The sequence below is a fragment of the Myodes glareolus genome, chromosome 4 (assembly GCF_982192425.1).
Source record: "Myodes glareolus chromosome 4, mMyoGla1.1, whole genome shotgun sequence".
In the NCBI taxonomy this organism is placed as follows: Eukaryota; Metazoa; Chordata; class Mammalia; order Rodentia; family Cricetidae; genus Myodes; species Myodes glareolus.
In genome coordinates, this window is record NC_142029.1 from 82,023,353 (window position 1) to 82,044,285 (window position 20,933).

At 38.0% G+C, this 20,933-nt stretch overlaps 1 protein-coding gene across 2 annotated transcripts in view; it reads right to left on the reverse strand.

The window, feature by feature from the left end:
- Ddx10 (DEAD-box helicase 10) overlaps positions 1 to 20,933 on the reverse strand; it is a 164,673-nt gene that overhangs the window by 14,451 nt on the left and 129,289 nt on the right. For both annotated transcript variants that reach the window (XM_048417170.3, XM_085688759.2), the window contains exon 17: positions 4,187 to 4,332. In XM_048417170.3, coding sequence (XP_048273127.2) covers positions 4,187 to 4,332 — 146 coding nt within the window. The remainder of the gene's footprint in view (positions 1 to 4,186; positions 4,333 to 20,933) is intronic.

A 20,933-nucleotide genomic window follows, 5' to 3' on the forward strand; every position in this document is an offset into this window, starting at 1 on the left:
AAGCTCATACAAGTTCAAGACTAACTGCCATTTTCTAATTGCACTATCCAGTCCCTTAAGACTGAACTCATTTTTGGAAACACAAAGTTTATATCCAAAAATAAGCTTCAGACGAAGTCATGACAACCAGGATCAGCATGGGAACTGGTACAGAGTGGAGCCCAGAAAGAGCACAGCAAGCAAATCGTAAGCATGCTAGGAGAACACCCAAGGGCCAACCACACAAATCCTTAGTAAATCATCAAGTTGGAGACAGGCAAAGGAAAGATGTAGCCCATCTGGAAAAACATGGACACCTGTGCCTACATTATTTCTGCAATCAGTAGTAGCTTCAGCAATTATTACTATTAAAATTTATTATCTTTGGCCTTCTGAATACCTTAGTTAAATTATAGATTACTATTTGTATCTTATCATAAACCCTGCTTTCTAGTCTAGGAATGACTAATAGGGTTAATCTTGTGTATCAATTCCACTTGATTGAGAGAGGATATGTTGAGAAACATGACGGGCTACTTGGACAGAAATATAAATTAAACGTATCTTCCATAAGGACTTGAAACACCAGTGGTATGGATTTGCCAACCAGAGTCCAGTGATTCTGTACTATAAACACCCCTACCCAATACCCAAGCAACACCTAGCAATAGCTAAAGACATTTTTGGTCTCAACTCAGAGGGTGGGGATGTGCTACTCCTGGTGGCCACACCCAGTGTTATAGCCCTTACTTTCCCAAACACTGTCCAAACACTACCTGAACCAGAATATCTACAATCCTAAAGCTAGTCAGTACATGGACCCAGGTTTTCAGTCAAGTGACATCAAATGTGTCTTCAGTTTTCCTGGCCTCTACGGGCCATGGCAGTTTCATGTAACATGACCGATGTAGTGGAACTAGAGAGACAGTTTGCTGTGATCATGGACATAAACCACTTCATCCCTTAAAGTTCTGTTTCTTTGCCTATAAAGAGAAGGCTGGACTACATAATGTATACACACACACACACACACACGATTAATAGGAAACTCTTAAACATATTTATGAAATAAAATCCTCATGCCAGCAATAAAACCCTATCCATACTCTCTTCAACAAAGAATATTTCTTCAGCTTAAGACAAGCTGAGCAACTTTAACTTTCCAGAGTTAACTAGCTGCCCCAGGAATTAAACGTCTTAATTTTCATGTAATACTTAACTATTTTCCATCTGAATCCCACACCTTATATTAAAATGCTTTGGTACCTTTCAAGGTACCCTATCTCCTTTACAATTGTACTATCTGCTCTAACTTCTTCTAATCATGTAAATTCTGTTGTTCTTTGCATTACTCTTAGGACCTCTTAGATAGCCTCTTATACTTTTATCACTAATCAACTAAGAAACTGAAATATTTAAGGGCTTCAGCACTCATGTCATAGACAGCGACCGAGAGAACAGAGCTGGAGCTGCAAGTGTTCCTATAAAAGGGAGCTGTGTAAAGTCAGGCTCTCTGAAGGATAATTAAGAGGATAAAGCTATTATAAAAACTAACATGAGATTACGAGAGAACAAACCACATTAGCTGCAGTAGGAAATGCTACTGTGCAGGCAGCAGTGACAGAAACATGAAACACAACACCTTTAGAAGAATGACTTAGAAACGGAGCCCAAATCACTTACTCTAATGGCACAAACATGCATAAAATTTAAAAAATCCTATCAAAATTACTTTCACTCAAGGTGTCTCTTAGAGTAGATAAAAAAGAAAAATCAGGAAAAAATTCACGACCAGATATAGTAGGACTGCTGATATCTGAAAGGTTTGCTCTTCTCTTAAAGCAGTGTCAAGAAACCACACAACACATGGCTGCGCAACAAACTGTAAGAACTCCTAGAGTTAAATTACACAGAAACAGCTGAGGCCATGCTGCAAATCAAACGTCATCTATAAAAAGAGAGGTCCTGTCCACCACTCTTTAGGGGAGCGGGGTCTGTAAGAACATTAAGGCAACACATGGACCATTCAGACTGTTGCACATGAGCACCAAGGAACTTTCTGAAGCAGTGTGCACAGACTTACTTTTAGAAGTCACTTCTAAATATCTGAACCTAAATCACTTAACCTTAAAGCCCCAAATCAATTTATTTTTCTAAAGTCTAATGAGATTATTTTACCCTTGGTTGTTTTTGCAATAGTAAAACTAATATGCATGTCATTTAGCATCTGGAAACACTATAAAGTGTTGGTATACTTACTAGCTACTCGCCCAATAGCAAGTCCCTGAAGCTCTGGCATCACTACACTTGGATAAGTAAAATTTCCCTTTTAATAATAAGCACACAGTTAGAATAAACACTAACCCGGTGTCTCTACAGCATGGTTTTTCAAGAAGATAATCTTTTTTGAGAATTTTGCAAAATGTTGTTCTTGGTTAAAAACAAATTACTGTTTTCCATGACCTATTTCTTCAACTCTCGAATCCCTAAGCTGGCATCTGAAGGGTTCCATCAACCTTTGTCTTCGCATCAAGAATATTGACTTTATCTGCCATTGCTACCTAACTTCTATTCAGTGATTTAAAAAAACTAAGGAGCCTAAAATTCAATACTAGCTTAAAATACACAGTACTACTCTAGAAAAAAATGTAAGCAATTCATACCACTACTCAATTTACCACATTTCACTTAATTTTGGCATAGAGGCAAATAGATAATAGACAGTCAACAACAGGCTTTAAATGGAACAAATTTGGCTGTTTACATAGAAAATTTATATTATTTTATTTGCTAATATGAAAAAATGTCAAAATATAATTTCCACTTTTAAGTTTCAGAGCCTTTTGACTTTTAGTTACATTTGTTTATGTATTCACTCATTTATTCATCTGTGTGGGGCGGCTGTGAACGGTGTGCCCCCGGATCTGTAATATACAGCATATTGAAAGATTGTTGGATTTTGGTCCCCTTACTTCAAGCATGTTTATGTCAAGTGTCCTCCAAGATCTGTTGTCTGGGGATGGGCGCCCCAAACCAACTTTGTGACAGGAAAGAAGGACTGACAGCAAAAGCCCAGGAGTAAAAACATTGTGTCCTTGAGAACAGCTAAAAAATAAACAATTCCCAACAGAGGCAACTAGTGTTTAAACCATGGTATAAAAAGGCCTGCAGTAGAAAGATGAGTGAGAAGTTCTACCACGAGTTCATTCATGGAGAGAAAATGCAATTTGGGAACTCCAGCTTTACGGCCTAAACCTCTCAGTCAGTTTCTGCTGGACGCGGCGAGGGGCAGATCTGATGATGTTATAAGTATGTATTGTTATTTGTTCTTTTACTTGGAAATACTGTCCAAGGGGATGCTTGGCTCGGCTTGGGACTCCCTCTACTAGAAACTTCACCTGACTGCATAACATTGTAGATTAGCCTCCGAACTGCACAGAACGAAGTCACAAGACAACTTACTGGAGTCAGTTTTCTCGTTCTACAATGTCTGTCTCTGAGATTGAACTTGACTGCAAGTCCCTTTATCTGATGACCCGCCTCAAAAGCTCAAGTTTTTCTGTTTTTAAGACATAGTTTCACTTCACTTGCATAGCCCATGATGACGTTTCACTTATGGCATGATTCTCTTTCTGAATCTGCTAAGTGGTGGAATTAAAGGTATGTATCACCACACCTAGGTTTTCAAAGATAATTTTTAATAGAATTCTCACCAAAATCCATTGATAATTGATTAAAATAAAACGCTGCCTGTTTGTGTTTATTCTACTTCAAAAACTACTCAAGTATAGAGGATTAAGAATGAAAGGAGACTCTGAAGGGGCACGTAGAACTTTTCCTGTCTCTTCTCTTTTTCTCTGTTTCTTTTCCTCTCTCCCTTCCCTTTCCCCACATCCTTCCTTCCCCCAGCAAAACTTCCCACTTAAAAAAAAAAAAAGAATGGAAAGGAAGAAAAAAGCAAAGAATAAGAAAACAGAATTCATGTATCAGTTATATGTGATAACAGAAATTACAAATGTAGTATTAGCCAAGGTCCTTAAAAGGACCAGAAGAGTATGCAAGAGATGCAGAACAAGGAAATTAAACTTTACAGGTCATTAAAGGTTTAAAAAAATTCTCAAAGCAATAGTTCAGTAGTCACTGATTTCATTAAAATAAGACCTATGTGTGAAATTTGTATTTAATGACACTAAAGATAAAAACATACCTCATCTCATGTTTCATATCTTCACTCTCAGATTCTTCAGATTCTTCAGAACTTCTGTGCTTGTCTGGATCTGGAAGTGTGCTTGGATCAAATCCACCATCATCTTCATCACTCCAGTCCAGAAAGGCTTCTTCTTCATCTCTGGCCTAAGAAAATGCACAGAGAATCATGCTGTAAGAAGTCATCTGATAATAGCCCTGTTTATGATAGATTCACACAGAATACTCATCTGATATTTCTAAATTAGAAGATTTCAGTATAAAGGACTCAAAGCAAGACCTCAAGAACGTCAACATTTTCAAAGACAAAGGAAAGTTGTACTATTTCAAAATTGCAATAAAATATAATGCAGAAATTATATTTCTATTGAGCTCTTTACATTTGCTACAGGGAGAAGCAAATTGTTGGTTCTACTTTTTCCATGTAATTCAATTATCAAAGGAAAATAATATCAATTGTTTCATTTCTCTCTCTCTCTCTCTCTCTCTCTCTCTCTCTCTCTCTCTCTCTCTCTCTTCAAAACTACCAAAAATATTAATTGGAAATATCAAAGACCGGAAGAACATATTTGTGAGATTTTTATGATAATAAAAGTCTAAATTTTGAAATGCAATCACATCTGCAAGAAACTTACTTATATCACTAGAATTTAAGTGTGGCGACAGCGTGGCTAAGATCACTGGGGGAGCAAAGGATGAAGAAAGGAGAAAGCGGCACTACAACAGAGCAGGCAAGGACAAAATGCGAGAGTGAGCAGCTCCACATTCAGGGCACGAACACCCTCTGTCTACAGCTGATCTCTGGATGACTAGTTTGGCCGCCTGGTAAATGTAAAGGAACTCTTTGAATTGAACAAAAAAATATAAACAGGATTCAAATTTGAAAGTCTAAATAAGTTTCCTTTTTAAAGATAAGTAACATTTTTATAAAACTTTTTGAGATGAACTATGACGAACCTAATGATTTTTTTATTCAAGTGATTAATGATTTCCCAGAAACAGAATCACTCCTCAGAATAGCACATAAACACTGCACAACCCCAAGCCACTGCAGAAATCCTCTTACACATATGAACGGCTCTCTCAGCAATCTTTAAATATAAGAAAACAAGGAACAAGTTTAAAAAGTAAGGATTAATCATTTCTGCATAAGTTCCTAGTATTTTTCTGAAGAAAGCTTCCTGGTAACAGTGAAAAATCTGAACAGATATCAGGAGGGAAAATTGTCAATAGAAGCCAAAAACAGTACAACTATGACAAACTATTATCACTTTTTGAAAATAGAGATAGCAACAAAATTTGGTGTTGCCATACTCTCAAGAGAACACTAATCTCGTGGGCTACAGGATATTCACAACTTTCCAGATATTCCAACTTAATGCTGCTCATAAAGGTGTGTTGTCTGAAAACAGAATTAAGTATAAGAGGTTATCAAATTTTTTGGTTTTAGGACATCCTCATACTTAAATTGAACTAAAGAACAAAGAGTTCCTGCAAATGTAGAAAAAAAGGCACAAACATGTCATATCAGAAATTAAAATAGTTAATTCGTTATTGAACAATAAACTATGTATTAACACGAAAGGTATACTTTTACAAAAACAAAAACCTAATTTTTTTTTCAAGAATCAAAGAACACTGCTTTATACTTTTCCAAGTTATGAATGGCTGGCTACACGCAACCTGCTACAGTGTGACTTTGTCTGAAGTGTAAGGAGAACTCACCGGCAAGTACTTAGAAACAAAGGAATTATTTTATAGCCTGTGATTTTTAATGCCCTAACAAATCCCATGCATTAAGTTTCTTAAAAAAAAATTTACTATCATCACTTATAATTTTTTGGATTCTGAGAATTACACAAATGTATTTTGGTTATATTCACACACTCACCTACTCTGACTCTACCCACACAACTTGTGTTTTTCTTAAGCCCTCAAGTGCAATTTGTACTCCAAAAACTACGAAGTGTGACCAACCAGGGGCCACACCCTTGAAGAAAATTGATTCTCACTTCCCCAGCAGCTAACAAATACCAATAGGTCCTCACTAGGGGTGAGACTTTGTGCCTACCTCCCCACTCCATACAGGGATATTATCTAACTTGAGCTTGTACAACTAGCATGCTGTCACAGCCACTGTGAGTCCATACATGCAAATGTCCTGTCGTGTTCAGAAATAATAAAATAAAAGGAAGAGAGCAATACATGTTCTCTGGGTTATTTGCAAGTGAAATGCTATGGAGGCTTAGCCAGTGGAGGGTTGATCTAGCACTGGGACAGGGGTAGTGGCAGACAAGAAGACAAGCTTCATACATCATTTAAACTATGGTTAACGAAACAAGAAAGGGATTGGGACAACCAGAGAAGACCCACCCTAAAAGGGTGTTTTGAAAGATTGCATTCATAGTGCAAGCAAAGATAAAGGATACAGATTGTGCAGTGCAAGGGGGAACTAGAAACATAATTAGAAAAAGTATTGCCCACCCCTTCTCCAAGAGGTAGAGTCCCTTGCCATAGGTCCCAGCCTAAGAAGCAGAAGGCCAGCTAGATTTTTAACTGTCACTGGTTCCCTTACCCAGGCATTTTCCCATTAACAACCTGATACTCATGCGGTACAAACGTGAGTGTTATGGAGAGAACACAGAGGAACAGCAGCAGTCAGTCACTGGGAGACTTATCAAACACTGACTCTGCCCTTGCAGCTGTGCAAATGTGCGTCAGGTAAATCACAACCTTACTGTAGAGTTTATTATCTGGGAATTTAAACAGTATTGATGTCTAATTAGGGAGTCTATAGACTAATGAGGAAATAATATAAAGTGCCCTGCACAAAGCATGGTAATCAATGCGGATTCTCAACAAATGATTGAAGTAGTAATGTTTTTGCGTAACAGAAAGGAAAGAAGAGAACTGTTAAAAATTCTAGAAAGGTCAACAGGACCTGAAATCCTGAGCTGACGTATTTTCAAATTTCTGAGGAGTCAAAATATCTATTGATGTGACTTCTGGAGAGAACAGAACACTGCCTATTCACCCCAGACAGGGCACTGTGACAGACCAAACAGCTATTCCACCCAAGTTCAGTTCAATAACCCAGTAACTTTGCTGGAAGTACAACAGCGCAGATGAGGGGTTGTTTGCAGGAGGATAGATGGCTCAAAGGCAGCGACATCACCAGCAAGTTCATCCCAACAAAGGGAAAGGTAAGTTGCATCCCTGGGGCTCCATGCTTAGGTAGGAGCTCTCTAATTGTTTATTGAATGCACTGGGGATGGGGAGGAGTCTTGTGGGTTTTGTTTACTTTTTGTGTCTAAGGAGCTTCTCTCTTCCCTCCAGGAAATAGCTTCACAACATCTGTATTAGTCATGTTTAGCATTCATAAGTAAAACTTAACAAAGCAATTCTAACATGGTGTTGCAGTTATTAGGTTGGTGTAAATTCACCCCTTCCTAGGAAAACACTTCCTCTTACTCTAGGCCCTTTTCTCTTCTTATTGCTTTAAATGCATAATGATGCACATGTTCTTACCATTCCTAGTGAAAATTATATTCAATAGTATGCATACCCCTTATTTCTGTTTATTATAAAATGCAGAAGTTTGGGAATCCCCATACACAATATACTCTTGAGATCTCTGTAAATGGTTTTAAAATCTAAGAGAAGTTGTCATCAATTTTATTTCAAGATTACAAGTAATAGGAAGAAATGCCTATTAGAAAAGTCAAAATAATTTATAATTTCACATGGTAAAGAAAGCATAATAAAAAATACTTTCAGAATAATAATTCAGAGAAAAGGGGACTGACCTAGGCAGCATATTTCTGAGGATTAGGAACGAGAAGTAGATCAAAGCAGATTAAAGCAGAGATGAGGAAGCTACCATAAAACTGGTCATTGAAAACCTGAGCCTTTTGTGTCTGAAACATATTCAAGACTATTTTGGGGTTTTCCTTCAAGAGTAACTAAGGTTCCACCAACCATCCCCCACCTCCACCCCAGCGACCACAGGCCCTACTGTCCCCAAGTGCACCTGGACTGACAGTAATCACTGGCCTCACCACCCCAACTGCACCTTCAGCAACAGATGGGTGTCTGAGACCCCTGCTGGGGAGCTCTATTCTCTGGGCTCCGGCTCCACCACTCCCCACCCAGGGCACTCCCAGCGACCAGTTGGTAGCACTCTCTCCAGCCAACCATCCCCGCCACCTTACCAGCAACCACCAGATCCACCAACCCCAACTGCACCTGGAAAGACAGTACCAGGGACCACTGGAGCCACAGGCCCCAACTGCACCCACAGGAAGAGGCCCTAACTGCACCTGGGGAAAGAATAACTACTTGAACTACAGGCCCCACCTATACAGATTGGAGGAAGAGATGGGTAGAGGGCAGTTTAAGAATACATTCAACAACACAAAGAGCAATACGGCACCACCAGGAACTGGCAGAAAAAAAATGATCTTAAAAATAACTTTATGTAGATGGTAGAGGTCCTTAAAGAAGAAATGAAAAATACCCTTAAAAAATGAAGGAAAAGACAAAAAAAAATCGGAAGATATTAATACATCCCCTTTTTTTAAAAAAAAAAAGCCAAAAAAAAACCAAGAAAGAACAATCAAACAAGTGAAGCAAACAATTCAAACAGCTGAAGACTTGAAGACTGGAAGAGAAGCAATAAAGAAAACACAAACCAAAGGAATTCTGAAAATGGAAAATTTGGGCAAATGAGCATGAATTACAGATGCAAGCATAAACAACAGAATACAAAAGATGGAAGACAGAATCTCAAAAGTTGAAGATACAATAGAGGAAACAGATGCATCAATCAAAGAAAGTGTTACATCCAACAAATTCTTAACACAAAACATCCAGGAAATCTGAGACACCATGAAAAGACCAAACCTAAAAAATAACAGGGATAGAAGAACTCCAGCTCAAAGGCACTGAAAATATATTCAACAAAATCATAGAAGAAAACTTTCAAAACCTAAAGAAGGATATGCCTATGAAGATAAAAGCTTACAGAACACCAAATAGGCTGCCCCACAAAAAGTTTCCTCACCTTAAAATAATCAAAACATTAAACATACAGAATAAAGAAGGAATATTAAGAGCTGCAAGGGGGGGCAGGGAATGCCAAGTAACATATAAAGGCTGACTTAACAGAATTATATGTGACTTCTCAATGGAAACTCTGAAAATCAGAAGGTCCTGGACAGAGGTGCTGCAGACGCTAAGAGATCACGGGTGCCAACCCAGACTACTATACCCAGCAAAGCTTTTAATCACCATAGGTGGAGAAAACAAGACATTCCATGACAAAACCAGATTTAAACAATACCTTCCACAAATCCAGTCTTACAGAAAGTACTAGAAGGAAAACTCCAAGGAAGTTAGCTGTACCCAGAAAAGCTCAGGCAACAGATAACCTTACACCAGCAAACCCCAAAGAATAGAAAACAGACAAATGTTACTACAGAAAAAAAAAACAGACAATAATTAACATCACTGATCATTGATATCTCAATATCAATGGACTCAACTCACCTATAAAAAGACACAGGATAATAGATTGGATATGAAAACAGAATTAGTCCTTCTGCTGCATACAAGAAATACACCTCAAACTCAAAGACAGACATTACCTCAGAGTAAAGGGTTGAGAAAAAATTTTCCAATCAATTAACTTAAGAAACAAGCTGGTATAGCTATGCTAAATCTAACAAAATAGACTTCAAACTAAAATCAATCAAAAGAGATGGAGAAGGACACTTCATATTCATCTCTGAAAAAAAATCCATCAAGATGAAGTTTCAATTCTGAACACCTGTACCCCAAATACAAAGGCACCCTTATTTGTAAAAGAAACATTACTAAAGCTTAAATCACACATCAAACCCCACACACTAATAGTAGGAAACTTCAACACCTCACTCTACACAATGGACAGGTCAACCAGACAGAAACTTAGCAGAGAAATAAGAGAACAGATGTCATGACTCAAATGGATTTATCAGACATTTATAGAACATTTCGCCTAAACACACACACAAAAATACAGTTTCTTCTCAGCACCTCATGGAACCTTCTCTAAAATTGATCAAATATTCAATAACAAAGCAAACCCCAACAGATAGAAAAATTAGAATACCCCCCTGTATCTTATCAGATCACCATGGTTTAAAGTTAGAATTCAACAACAACACTAGTTGCAGAAAGCCTACAAATTTATGAAAATTGAACAATGCCCAACTGAACCACCCCTAGGTCAAGGAACAAATAATGAAAGAAATTAAAGACTTTCTAGAATTCAATGAAAACTAATGCACAACATACCCAAACATGTGGGACACTATGAAAGTAGTGCTAAGAGGAAAGTTCATAGCACTAAGTACCTACATAAAGGTATATTTTAAAGATCAAACAAAGATAAATTTAGATAGACAGGTCAACTTCAAACATTTCAGAGATCTACAGAATATGGCATTTAAGACGTTTTAGTAACAAAGGTTCTTTTTTTTATGACAATGAGACATGTCTATACTTGGCAGCCAGCACCAATCTACTTCAGAGAAGATAATGGGCATCGAAGAAACTCCACATGGAGTTTATTTTCTTGGTGGCAAAAGCCACTGGGCAAGAAAATGTCCTTGCCTCGACTGCTAACAGTATGTTTTCCTAATTGTACAAGCAGAACACAAGAGACTGTAGAACGCTATCAAGACAAGCAGAGATAGCCCTTCAGAATATCCTGCTTTACATAAAAGTCTGTCAGATATGCTAGGGCTGTAGGCTGAAGATGGATGCCCCAACATTGCATAGGAACTCTGGGTGACTGTCCAGACAGGCAGCTGTTTCAGTCATTTTTCACATTTTTGGAAGTCACTTGCTCACACTTCTTGCTTCCTCAATCATATTATTTCCTTCTTGGGTCTCTGATAGAGTTGAAGACTAGATAGAGTTTTCTTTGTTTATTTGATGCACAAAGCAAGTTATGATAAACAGTAAATTAGATATAAAACTTTGGAATAACCAAGACAGAAGAGATATGATTTTCTCTAAATTTGTCAAATGCAAATGGACTAGACACTGTTGATATATTTATTGTCTGTATATACTGTATATAGTCATTGGACTTAGTGTATAGGGTTTTTCTTATATTTGTATTAGTTATAGCCTTCTTTTTTATTTTAGACAAAGTGGGGAAATATAGTGATATTTCATTTGTATTTTATAAATAAAGCTTGCCTGAAGACCAGGGAGTAAAACAGTCACACTAGTCAGCCTTACAGACCAGGCAATGGTGACACACACCTTTAATCCCAGTAGCCACACTAGTTTGCCACAGAAACCAGTGGTAGTGGTGCACGCCTTTAATCCCAGCACTAGAGAGGAATATAAAACGGGAGGAGACAGCTCTCAGCTCAGTCTCATTCTGAGATTCCTGGAAGCAGGATAGTCATTTCAGACTGAGGAAGAGGTAAGAGCCAATGGCTGGTTGCTTTTCTTACCTTCAGGTTGAACCCCAATATCTGTCTCTGGGTTTTTATTAATTGTGCTACAAAATCACTTTGCTAAAGCACACTTTTGAACATTGCTACACTAGGGATTTGCAACACATGAGCATTTGGGAAACATTATATCCAAACCAATATGCTAGACTATGGGGGTAAAGGATATAGACAGTGGGTCCAGGGCACAGTTTTGTAAGATGAACCAGGTCTAGAGATTTGTTGCTAGCAATATGGCAGTGAAAACTACCATGTTGCATGTTACGAACTGGTTAATTTTTGTCCTTTTACTAAATACACACAAAAATATCTAGCTAACACTTTTATTAAGCAGATTTCAAACATGCACCTAAGTATGGAAATACATGTAGATCCTGGGGAGGTGAGGTTAAATACATTTCCATGGATTGTAGGAAAAAATTAATAAGAAGACTAAAACTAAGACCTTTAGATTTTAAAAGTCTTCTGGTCAAGGTCAGATGACACCGCCCTCATGAAAGGATTAGATGTATACTACGTATTTGGCAAGAGACAAGGACTCCAAAATTATCTATCCTCATTAGACAAGGAACCAAACAAAGACATTAGACCATCAAATTGGCTTGAATATCTCTTAGTACATATCAATTATAACATGGATATAATTTTAAAGAGAACTTGGTGATTATTCTGGTAAAGACTATGATGTTGCTGTAACAATAAAGCTCCGACTCCATTTTGTACTCTAGTATCAGATGATAACTTCGAATTCTAATTATCTTAATGTTTACACAAGGAAGACAGGCGGCTAGACAGATACCAGTACACACACACACACACACACACACACACACACACACACACACACAACAGTGTATTATGTGGTGTGTACTCATACTAACACACAAACATACCACAGGAAATGCAACTGAGTCAGATTCTCCCTGCAGGCATGCAAAATCTCAAACATGTAGGAAAAATAAAGAAAAACTTTAAGTTCTAAATATCATCAAGGGACTGGGCAGATTTTTGAGACTGAATTCATCGTATATTTATTTAAATGTTTTCTTTTAAAGAAACAAGTGTGGCCAATATCTACTCAATAAAAAAATACATAACTAACACAACATTGGAACCTATGGTTTTATGCATAAGGTCTTATGATTTAAAAAAAAAGTCATAACCGAATAGATCATCTATAAAAGCCACTTTCACTCTGTTTTGAGATGTCCCCCCCCCCTAGATTTTATTTTGTGTGTGGCCCTGAAGGTCAGGAGGGTGCTGACTCCGCTGAGCTGCAATGACAAGTGACGATGAAGCTCCCTTGTGCTATGGAGGCTGAGCACTGATCCTCTGAAGGCCTCCAGCTGCTTACTTTCTCTCCAGACCCACCTCAGGTTATTTTCAATTAATGTGTACATTATTGCTCTGAATCACTTCTCTGGATGATTAAATTTGTGTGATATGATGTAGAAGAATATTCTAGGCATGCTCAGTAAATGGTGAGCTACAGCTACAAGAAAAATTGATGTAACTAACTTTCTTTTGTACACAAAGGGTTTATTTCAGGTCACAAAGGTATTACATCACAAAGGAATAAATAGAGATGGTATTCTGGACAGCAGGCTAACAATATTTGGTCTATAGTTTAAGTCTGAAAGCAAGACAGGTAGGACAGAAACATCATTCATAGCTGGTGTCTTCGTATCTGCTATATTAAAATGAATCTTTGATATTTTCTTGGTTGTTAACCAGAACGAAAAGACTTGGAGTGAAAATTGTAATCCCTTGAAATATTTCTGATAATGAGTCAGCATGCCTTATTATTTGCATCTTATAAAAAGAAATATAACAAAGATAATTCTTTTTAGTCTAAAATTAAATTTATGTTCAACTTCCTTATAACACTTAAGAACAAAAAATACTGAACCTTTGGATATGCTCCACAGAAGTAATATTGTTTAGAAAACATCACACAACAAAACCACTACGTTTTCATCACATTTACATTCCAAGGAGATTTGGGAATAACTCAATACAACTAAACAATACAGAAAAATAAGTCATGTGCATACACTACATAGAAGTAATTCACTTTAAGATGTTTTTTATACAGTGGGAAAGTTCCTAAAGAGTATTAGACTGGACTAAGAGTGCTGGCATACATTTCACAAAAGGGCTAATTTTACTGTCTAGAGTTCTGTAACACCAATCCCAGCACGCACACTTTACTTAACGATACCGATGCCCACAGCTGTCACTCAAAGCTCCTGTTTCAAATCCGGTTAAACGTACATTACAAACTGTCTAAAATTCCACTTGTCACCTAATTTTGAAAATGCAAAACATTAAAATACACCCTAGAATATAAATAACAACGACAAAGCCATTTTTTCAGTAAAATTTCTCCCCAGGGTACATAAGAAGTTTGTTTCCTTAAAGGGCGTAGGCCCATGGGGATACTGGAGAAGCAGTTAGTGGTTAAGAGCACTTGTTTCTCTGATAGAAAACCTAGATTCAACTACCAGTACCAGCATGGTGACTTACAACATCTGCAACACAATTTCAGGGAGTAAGATGCCCTCCTCTGGCCTCTGCAGGCACCAGGCATGTACACAGTGCACATACATACAACATATAGGCAAACACTTACACACATAAAATGAAAATAAGTAAGTCTTAAAAATCAAAATAATTCTACTTTCCTTATATTAGAACTTTTCTTGCTCAAAATGGGAAATTTTCAGGAAAATTCAACTTCCTTTCAAATTTCAAAACTATTTCACTCATAGTTGTCTTTACCAGAAAAAAAATATATTTTTTAAAACAATATGCCTACAAGAGCAAAACAACATTTCCTAAGGTATTTACCTTCTGAATCCTATTAACTTTGTTATTCAGTCATAATATTTTATTAAATCTGCTCTATTATTCATTTCAGTCTTAAATTGTCAAATTTAACTGATCTGAACAACACATTACAATTAGAAAAACCCATGATCATTAGTCTGTGATAAACAGTGGCTTGTAATTAAGAAAAAGACCGATAACTCTCATTTCAGAATATAGTAAAGAGACATCTAAAATTCTACTGAAGATTCTTCACCTGAAGTGTTGCATAGCCCAGAACAGATGTAATTTTCAATTAGTACCAAACTGCTATTGTTACCTTAAAGACAACAACAGGGGCCTGTAGTGAAGGCTCAGTTAATAAAGTGCTCACTACCCAAGCATGAGGCCCTGAGTTGGATCCTTAGGACTTACATAAAGCCAGCCATGATGGTGCACCTGTGACCACAAAGGCAGGGACAATCAGTCTAGTCAATCAGCAAGTTCAGAACTTAATTCAGAACTTAATAGCTCCCTAACCTCTGTGGTTGTAACTCAAAGTCTAAGCTGAAGAGGAATCTAGAAGATACCCAGTGTCAACCTCAGGAATCTGCAGTCGTGTGCACTCACACACAACTATGTACACAAATACAAGAAAACTATTTTCTAACTTTCACACTTGTTGCTCATTATAAAACTACTCCATACCATTATCATTCAAACATGATATGCGTACTCTAAATGTATTTTCATTTCTCATTTATAATTTATTTTTTAACCAAAAAGCCAATTAACTAGTGTATAATTTTAATAGCAGGTAATTAGGATTTGATGAAATCCACTTGTACAATGATGACCAAATGTTAAAATTCTCTAATCCACCTTTTACAGTTTTCCACAAAATCTTTTAAGAACAGATATAAATAGGGGTACAATTAAGATAATTTTCCATTCAGCAAGACAAAAACAATAAACATTTATTGTTTACATGGGAGAAACACACTCTAAAGTGTGTGTCTGAAAATCATAGCTAACTTACCCATCGTTACATAATTTCTTGTCTATTATTAATTTTTCCAAGTTCCTGCCTGGGCTTCCCTTGATGATAGGCTATGAGCTAAATACACCATTTCCTCCCCCAAGTTGTTTTCAGTCTGCATTTTATCACAGCAAACTAGGGAATATATAATGACAAGAACTACCACTGTCCGCATCTTTCCATCAGAGTAACCACAGAGGTTAGGGAGCTAGTATGGGGCCACAGGAGAGGAAAAAAAATACAGGGTTATATAGTGATAAAGGAGAAACTAAAATAAGATGAAATGGGGAAGGGAGGGCAGGGTAAAGGAGGGAATATAGAGAGGGACAACTAATACTAAGGGCATTTTGAAAAGCTACATGGAAACCTATTACTGTATAATCTTTCTAATATATAGATGTATATAAAAAGGGATTTAAATGAAGTTTCCTGTAAACCCTAAAATGACTCCCTTAGTTGAAATATATTCTTCCCTGATCCCATATTCATCCTTCCTCCCTTCCCCCCATCCCGGTCAACCGAGCTTTCTCCATTCCTCCCCTACTCCCTTCTCTCTAACCCTCTCCCCTTCCAACAACCCTCCCACCCCGCCCCCCATGCACCCAAGGTTACCTGGGACTCTTGACTATTTCCTACCTCCTGGCGGATAGCTAAATAGTCTTCATCAGGTTCGTCTTCTTATTTAGCTTCTCTAGGATCACGAATAATAGGCTCAAAGACCTTTAATTATGGTTAGAATCCACTTATGAGTGAATACATACCGTGTTCCTCTTTTTGGGTCTGGCTTACCTCACTCAGTAAAGCGTTTTCTATGTCCATCCATTTGCATGCATAACTCAAGATGTCATTATTTTTTACCGCTGAGTAAAACTCTAATGTGTATATGTTCCACACCTTTTTTAACCATTCTTCTATTGAGGGGCACCTAGGCTGTTTCCAGGTTCTGGCTATTACAAATAGTGCTGCTATGAACATAGTTGAACAAATGCTTTTGTAGTATGCTAGGCAATCTCTAGGGTATATTCCCAAGAGTGGAATTGCTGGGTCCTGAGGGAGGTTGACTCCCAGTTTCCTGAGAAACCGCCACACTGATTTCCACAGTGGCTGCACAAGTTTGCATTCCCACCAACAATGGTCCAAGGAGAGATCCCCAGATTGTTCTCTGGACAGAGGAGAGGGTGCCTGAACCGGCCTTGGCCCATAACCATACTGATGAATATTTTGCTTATCACCATAGATCGTTCATCTGGCAATGGATGGCGATACAGACGGAGACCCACATTGGTGCACCGGACTGAGCCCCCCAAGGTCCAAATGAGGAGCAGAAGGACGAAGAAAATGACGAAGGACTGCGAGGGATGCTATCACCCACTGATACAAGGGGTCGGATCTAATGAGAGTTTACCAAGGGCAGTTGGACTGCGACTGAAGGAGCACGGGATCCAACCAGATTCTCTGAATGTGGCCGGATTCTCTGAATGTGGCTGGCCCGGAGTCTTTCTGAGAAGCCATTGACAATGACACTGGGACTAGTTTCCTCTGCATATACTGGATTTTTGGGATCCAGTCTGTTTGGATACTCACCTTCCTGGACCTGGAGGGAGGGGGGAGGAACTTGAACTTCCCACAGGGCTGGAAACCCTGACTGCCCATAGGGACAAAGAGGGAGGAGGAGAGGGAGGGGGGGAGTGGGAGGGTGTTGGGAAGAGGGGCGTAAATGGAAACTTTTATAATTTAATAAAATTACTTTAAAAAAATAAAAAAAGGGATTTAAATGGAGTCACCATATAGTGGAGGAGATAATGCCCCAAATAGATATCTTATGCCACCAAGTAAAACCTCCAGTGCCAAGAATAGGTTGCATGTTGTTGAATCATTTGCCAAATGGATCCCATAGAGCACCCCTACACACACCTCCACCAAATATCAAAGGTGATTGCCAAGGCTTGTAGCCCTTCTACACAACTTAATGGTAAGCGGTATTGCTGAAGACACCACTTACTTTGCTATCAAACATGGAGAAAGTAAGCTGGTGCCCAACTAGAAGCTTCACCTTGATTGACCAGTACTCATGGTACTAAAAGGGACTTTGCATACTACCAGAGAAGAAAATTAAGCATTATTTATCACCCAGTTACAAACCTTTTGACTTACAGCAGCGATCTGCCTGTAAATATACCAGTGCAATGGTGCTACAAAGGTTATGACGCAACCAATAACTTTTTTGTTTTTGCTTTGCTTTTCAAGACAGGGTTTCTCTGTGTAGCCTTGCTACCTGTCCTGAAACTAGTTCACGTAGACCAGGCTCACCTCAAACTCAGAGATTCGCCTACCTCTGCCTCCTGAATAAAAGATGTGCACCACTACCGCCCAGCAATAACTTTTTAATTGAATTTAAATTCCACCCCTAGATATAAAATGCATCTATACCTGACACTACTAAAGTGGCCAAGAACCTAAGACAAGACAGGCCATGCGCCTACTGCTATTATTACTCTGCTAAAGGAACATAGCAACAAAATGACTCCTAGTGACACACTGCTATACCCACTGATCAATGCTCAACCCTCATCAGAAGCTTCTTGAAGCAGGTGGTTATTAACATAGAGTTAACTGAATAGTGTGCAGTGAGTGCAGAGTGAGAGACTTTAGAGCACTCAGTTCCAAATGGGATTTCTTTATCAAACCTTTCCCTCAAGGCTCAGGGATCTATTTGGGAAAATGAGGCAGAAAGATTGTAAGGGTCAAAGGTGGTGGATGGTTCCAAGGAAATATTACCTTCAGACACAACAGGGCTGATACATATATGAACCCACAGTCACTGACAGAACACATAAAACCTGCACAAGCCCAAATCAGACACAATTAGCACGAAGAAGGGGAAGTAGAAAGGGTCACCCCCTAACCAAGAAGCTATTTACAAATGACACTTGCTGGGAAATAAAAAAATCCTCTTCCTGCAATGGAGTGTCACTGGACATACCAACCACGCCAGGGAAGGCCATCCATGCCTAGGGAGCATCTGACCAACACAAAACAAACTCCATTTTTACAATTTTTGGTTTGGGTTTTTTTTTGTTTTGTTTTTTATCTTAGTGGATTGTTGTTGTTTGGTTTTGGTGGCGGGGGAATTGAGTGGGTAAGGAGGTAGGGAGAATCTGGGAGGAGTTGGGGGAAGGGAAAGGATTTGATCAAAATATATCATATGAAAAATATGTATTTTCTAGTTCTAAATTACCTTCATATATATTTAAATTTATACTACATATGCAAGACACACTTTCAGTTCAATCTTATGAAAAATTAAAGACTGCTTCTATGCATGTAAAAAACTCATCTTTGCTCTTTTCCCAAGGTTTTTTATTTTTTGTTTGTTTATTTGGTTGGTCCTGGTCACTTTTCTCTCTGCCTAGAGACCTACCACCAAGTATTTGGGAAATTTCTGGTTCCATACCTGCTATTTGCCAAATTCAAGTGACTAGCACTACGATCCTAAGAATAAATTACTATAACATTGGGTGATTAGATAGTCACTTTTATAGGAACAGTATGTTTTAACAGACATGTTTAGGGACTCATTAAGGTTCTCAAATTATGATACGAAATATAAGATATTGAGTTACGGCACTATGATAAGGACTGACTAGGACAGTACTTTAAGGTAAGAAAGTACAAAATGGGAGAAGTCTGTTTTCTTAAGAAAGTAGTTAGTTAAGCTATCCTGAGAGCCGAATGTAACTTGACAAAGTCCATACTGGAAGATTCTGATCATTTAAAAAGGCTATTCCTTCATCGATTTTTGCACATAGAAAGAGACTTTTATCTGTTTGGCCATTCTGATTTCACTCACCACAATCTAATCCCAATTGTATAAGCTCCTGAAAGAGTCAGGAAAGTCAAACATCCTCCAGGGCCTGCAGGAGAGTTGATGGGGCTGAGAATGAAGGGCTGTACCACCTGACCAGAGTTGAACATTAAAACATTTCTCAAAGTACATGAGCTTGATTTCAGAGTCCACATGGGGGTGTTTATTCATGAAAGGCATGGCATGACTAAGATGAACTTTGAATACTGAGTGTAGACAGAAAGATGGAAAGAAAACTACATGTAGATATGTCTTTCAACATGGAAAGAATCATGAAGAGGGCTAACTAGAGCAGATGCATGACTGGGAAAATAAGCAAAAGGTCGTATCTACTAGGTCAGAGATAAACTACACATCCCCCAGAAGGAAGGCACAGACTGCAGATCTCACTTTTCTTTCATTTCTTCTACTTTTCACTTCATTCAGTGTCCCCATGGTGTCCCACTTGTAAAAATATTTACTCATGATTTATTACCAATATTATTGGGTTTCTCCAGTACTCTATGGATTATAACAGTGTAAAAAAACAAGTACGTTTATATTGGGATTGTCAGATGAGGCCACGTTACATTTTAAAAGTTTCCTGAAATCATAATCAATGAGGAAGTTTATATAAATACTTAGGTAGGACAGTATTTGGTTATTTCTTTTCCTAGCGAAATACAGAATATTATAAAAAATATGATCATGCCTGACTTCAACATATATTACAGAACCATAGTAGTAAAAACAGCATGACTGGCATAAAAACAGACATATAGATTAGTGTAATAGAATAGGGAGCCCAGATATAATTCCATACAACTTCAACTATCTAATTTTTAAAATTATGTAAAAAAAAATGCACCTTGGAGAAAGAACAGCATATTCAACAAATGATGCTGAGAAATCTGGCTATCAACACACCGAATGATGAAACTCAATCCTCATCTCTTACATCATAGAAACCTCCAAATGGAAATGATCATAACTTAAGACCAGACACTCTGAAAGTACAAAATAAGGGGGTATGTAACAATACATAGGCTCAGGTAGATTCTAAATAGGAATATTTACATAAGAACAACAATCAAAAAAACGGGATCTCATAAAACAAACAAACAAACAAAAAACCTTCAATACAGAAAAAGAAACTGTTGGGAGAGAGAGCTACTTGTTAATTCCTGGCCACTCAGCCCCGAAATAATCACAGAAACTGTATTAATTAAATCACTGTTTGGCCCATTAGCTCTAGCTTCTTACTGGCTAATTCTTACATATTAATCTAACCCATTTCTATTAATCTGTTTATTGCCATGTAAAGTTCCATCCGGCTCCGATGGGGCTACAAGGCTTTGCTCTGACTCTGCCCTTCTTTCTCCTTTCTCCCAGCATTCAGTTTAGTTTTCCCTGCCAAGATAAGTTCTGCCCTACTATAGGTCTAAAGCAGTTTCTTTACTCATTAATGGTAATCACAGCACACAGAGGGAAATCCTACATCAAGAAACTGTTAATTGAGTATGGAAGCAACCCACAGAATAGGAGA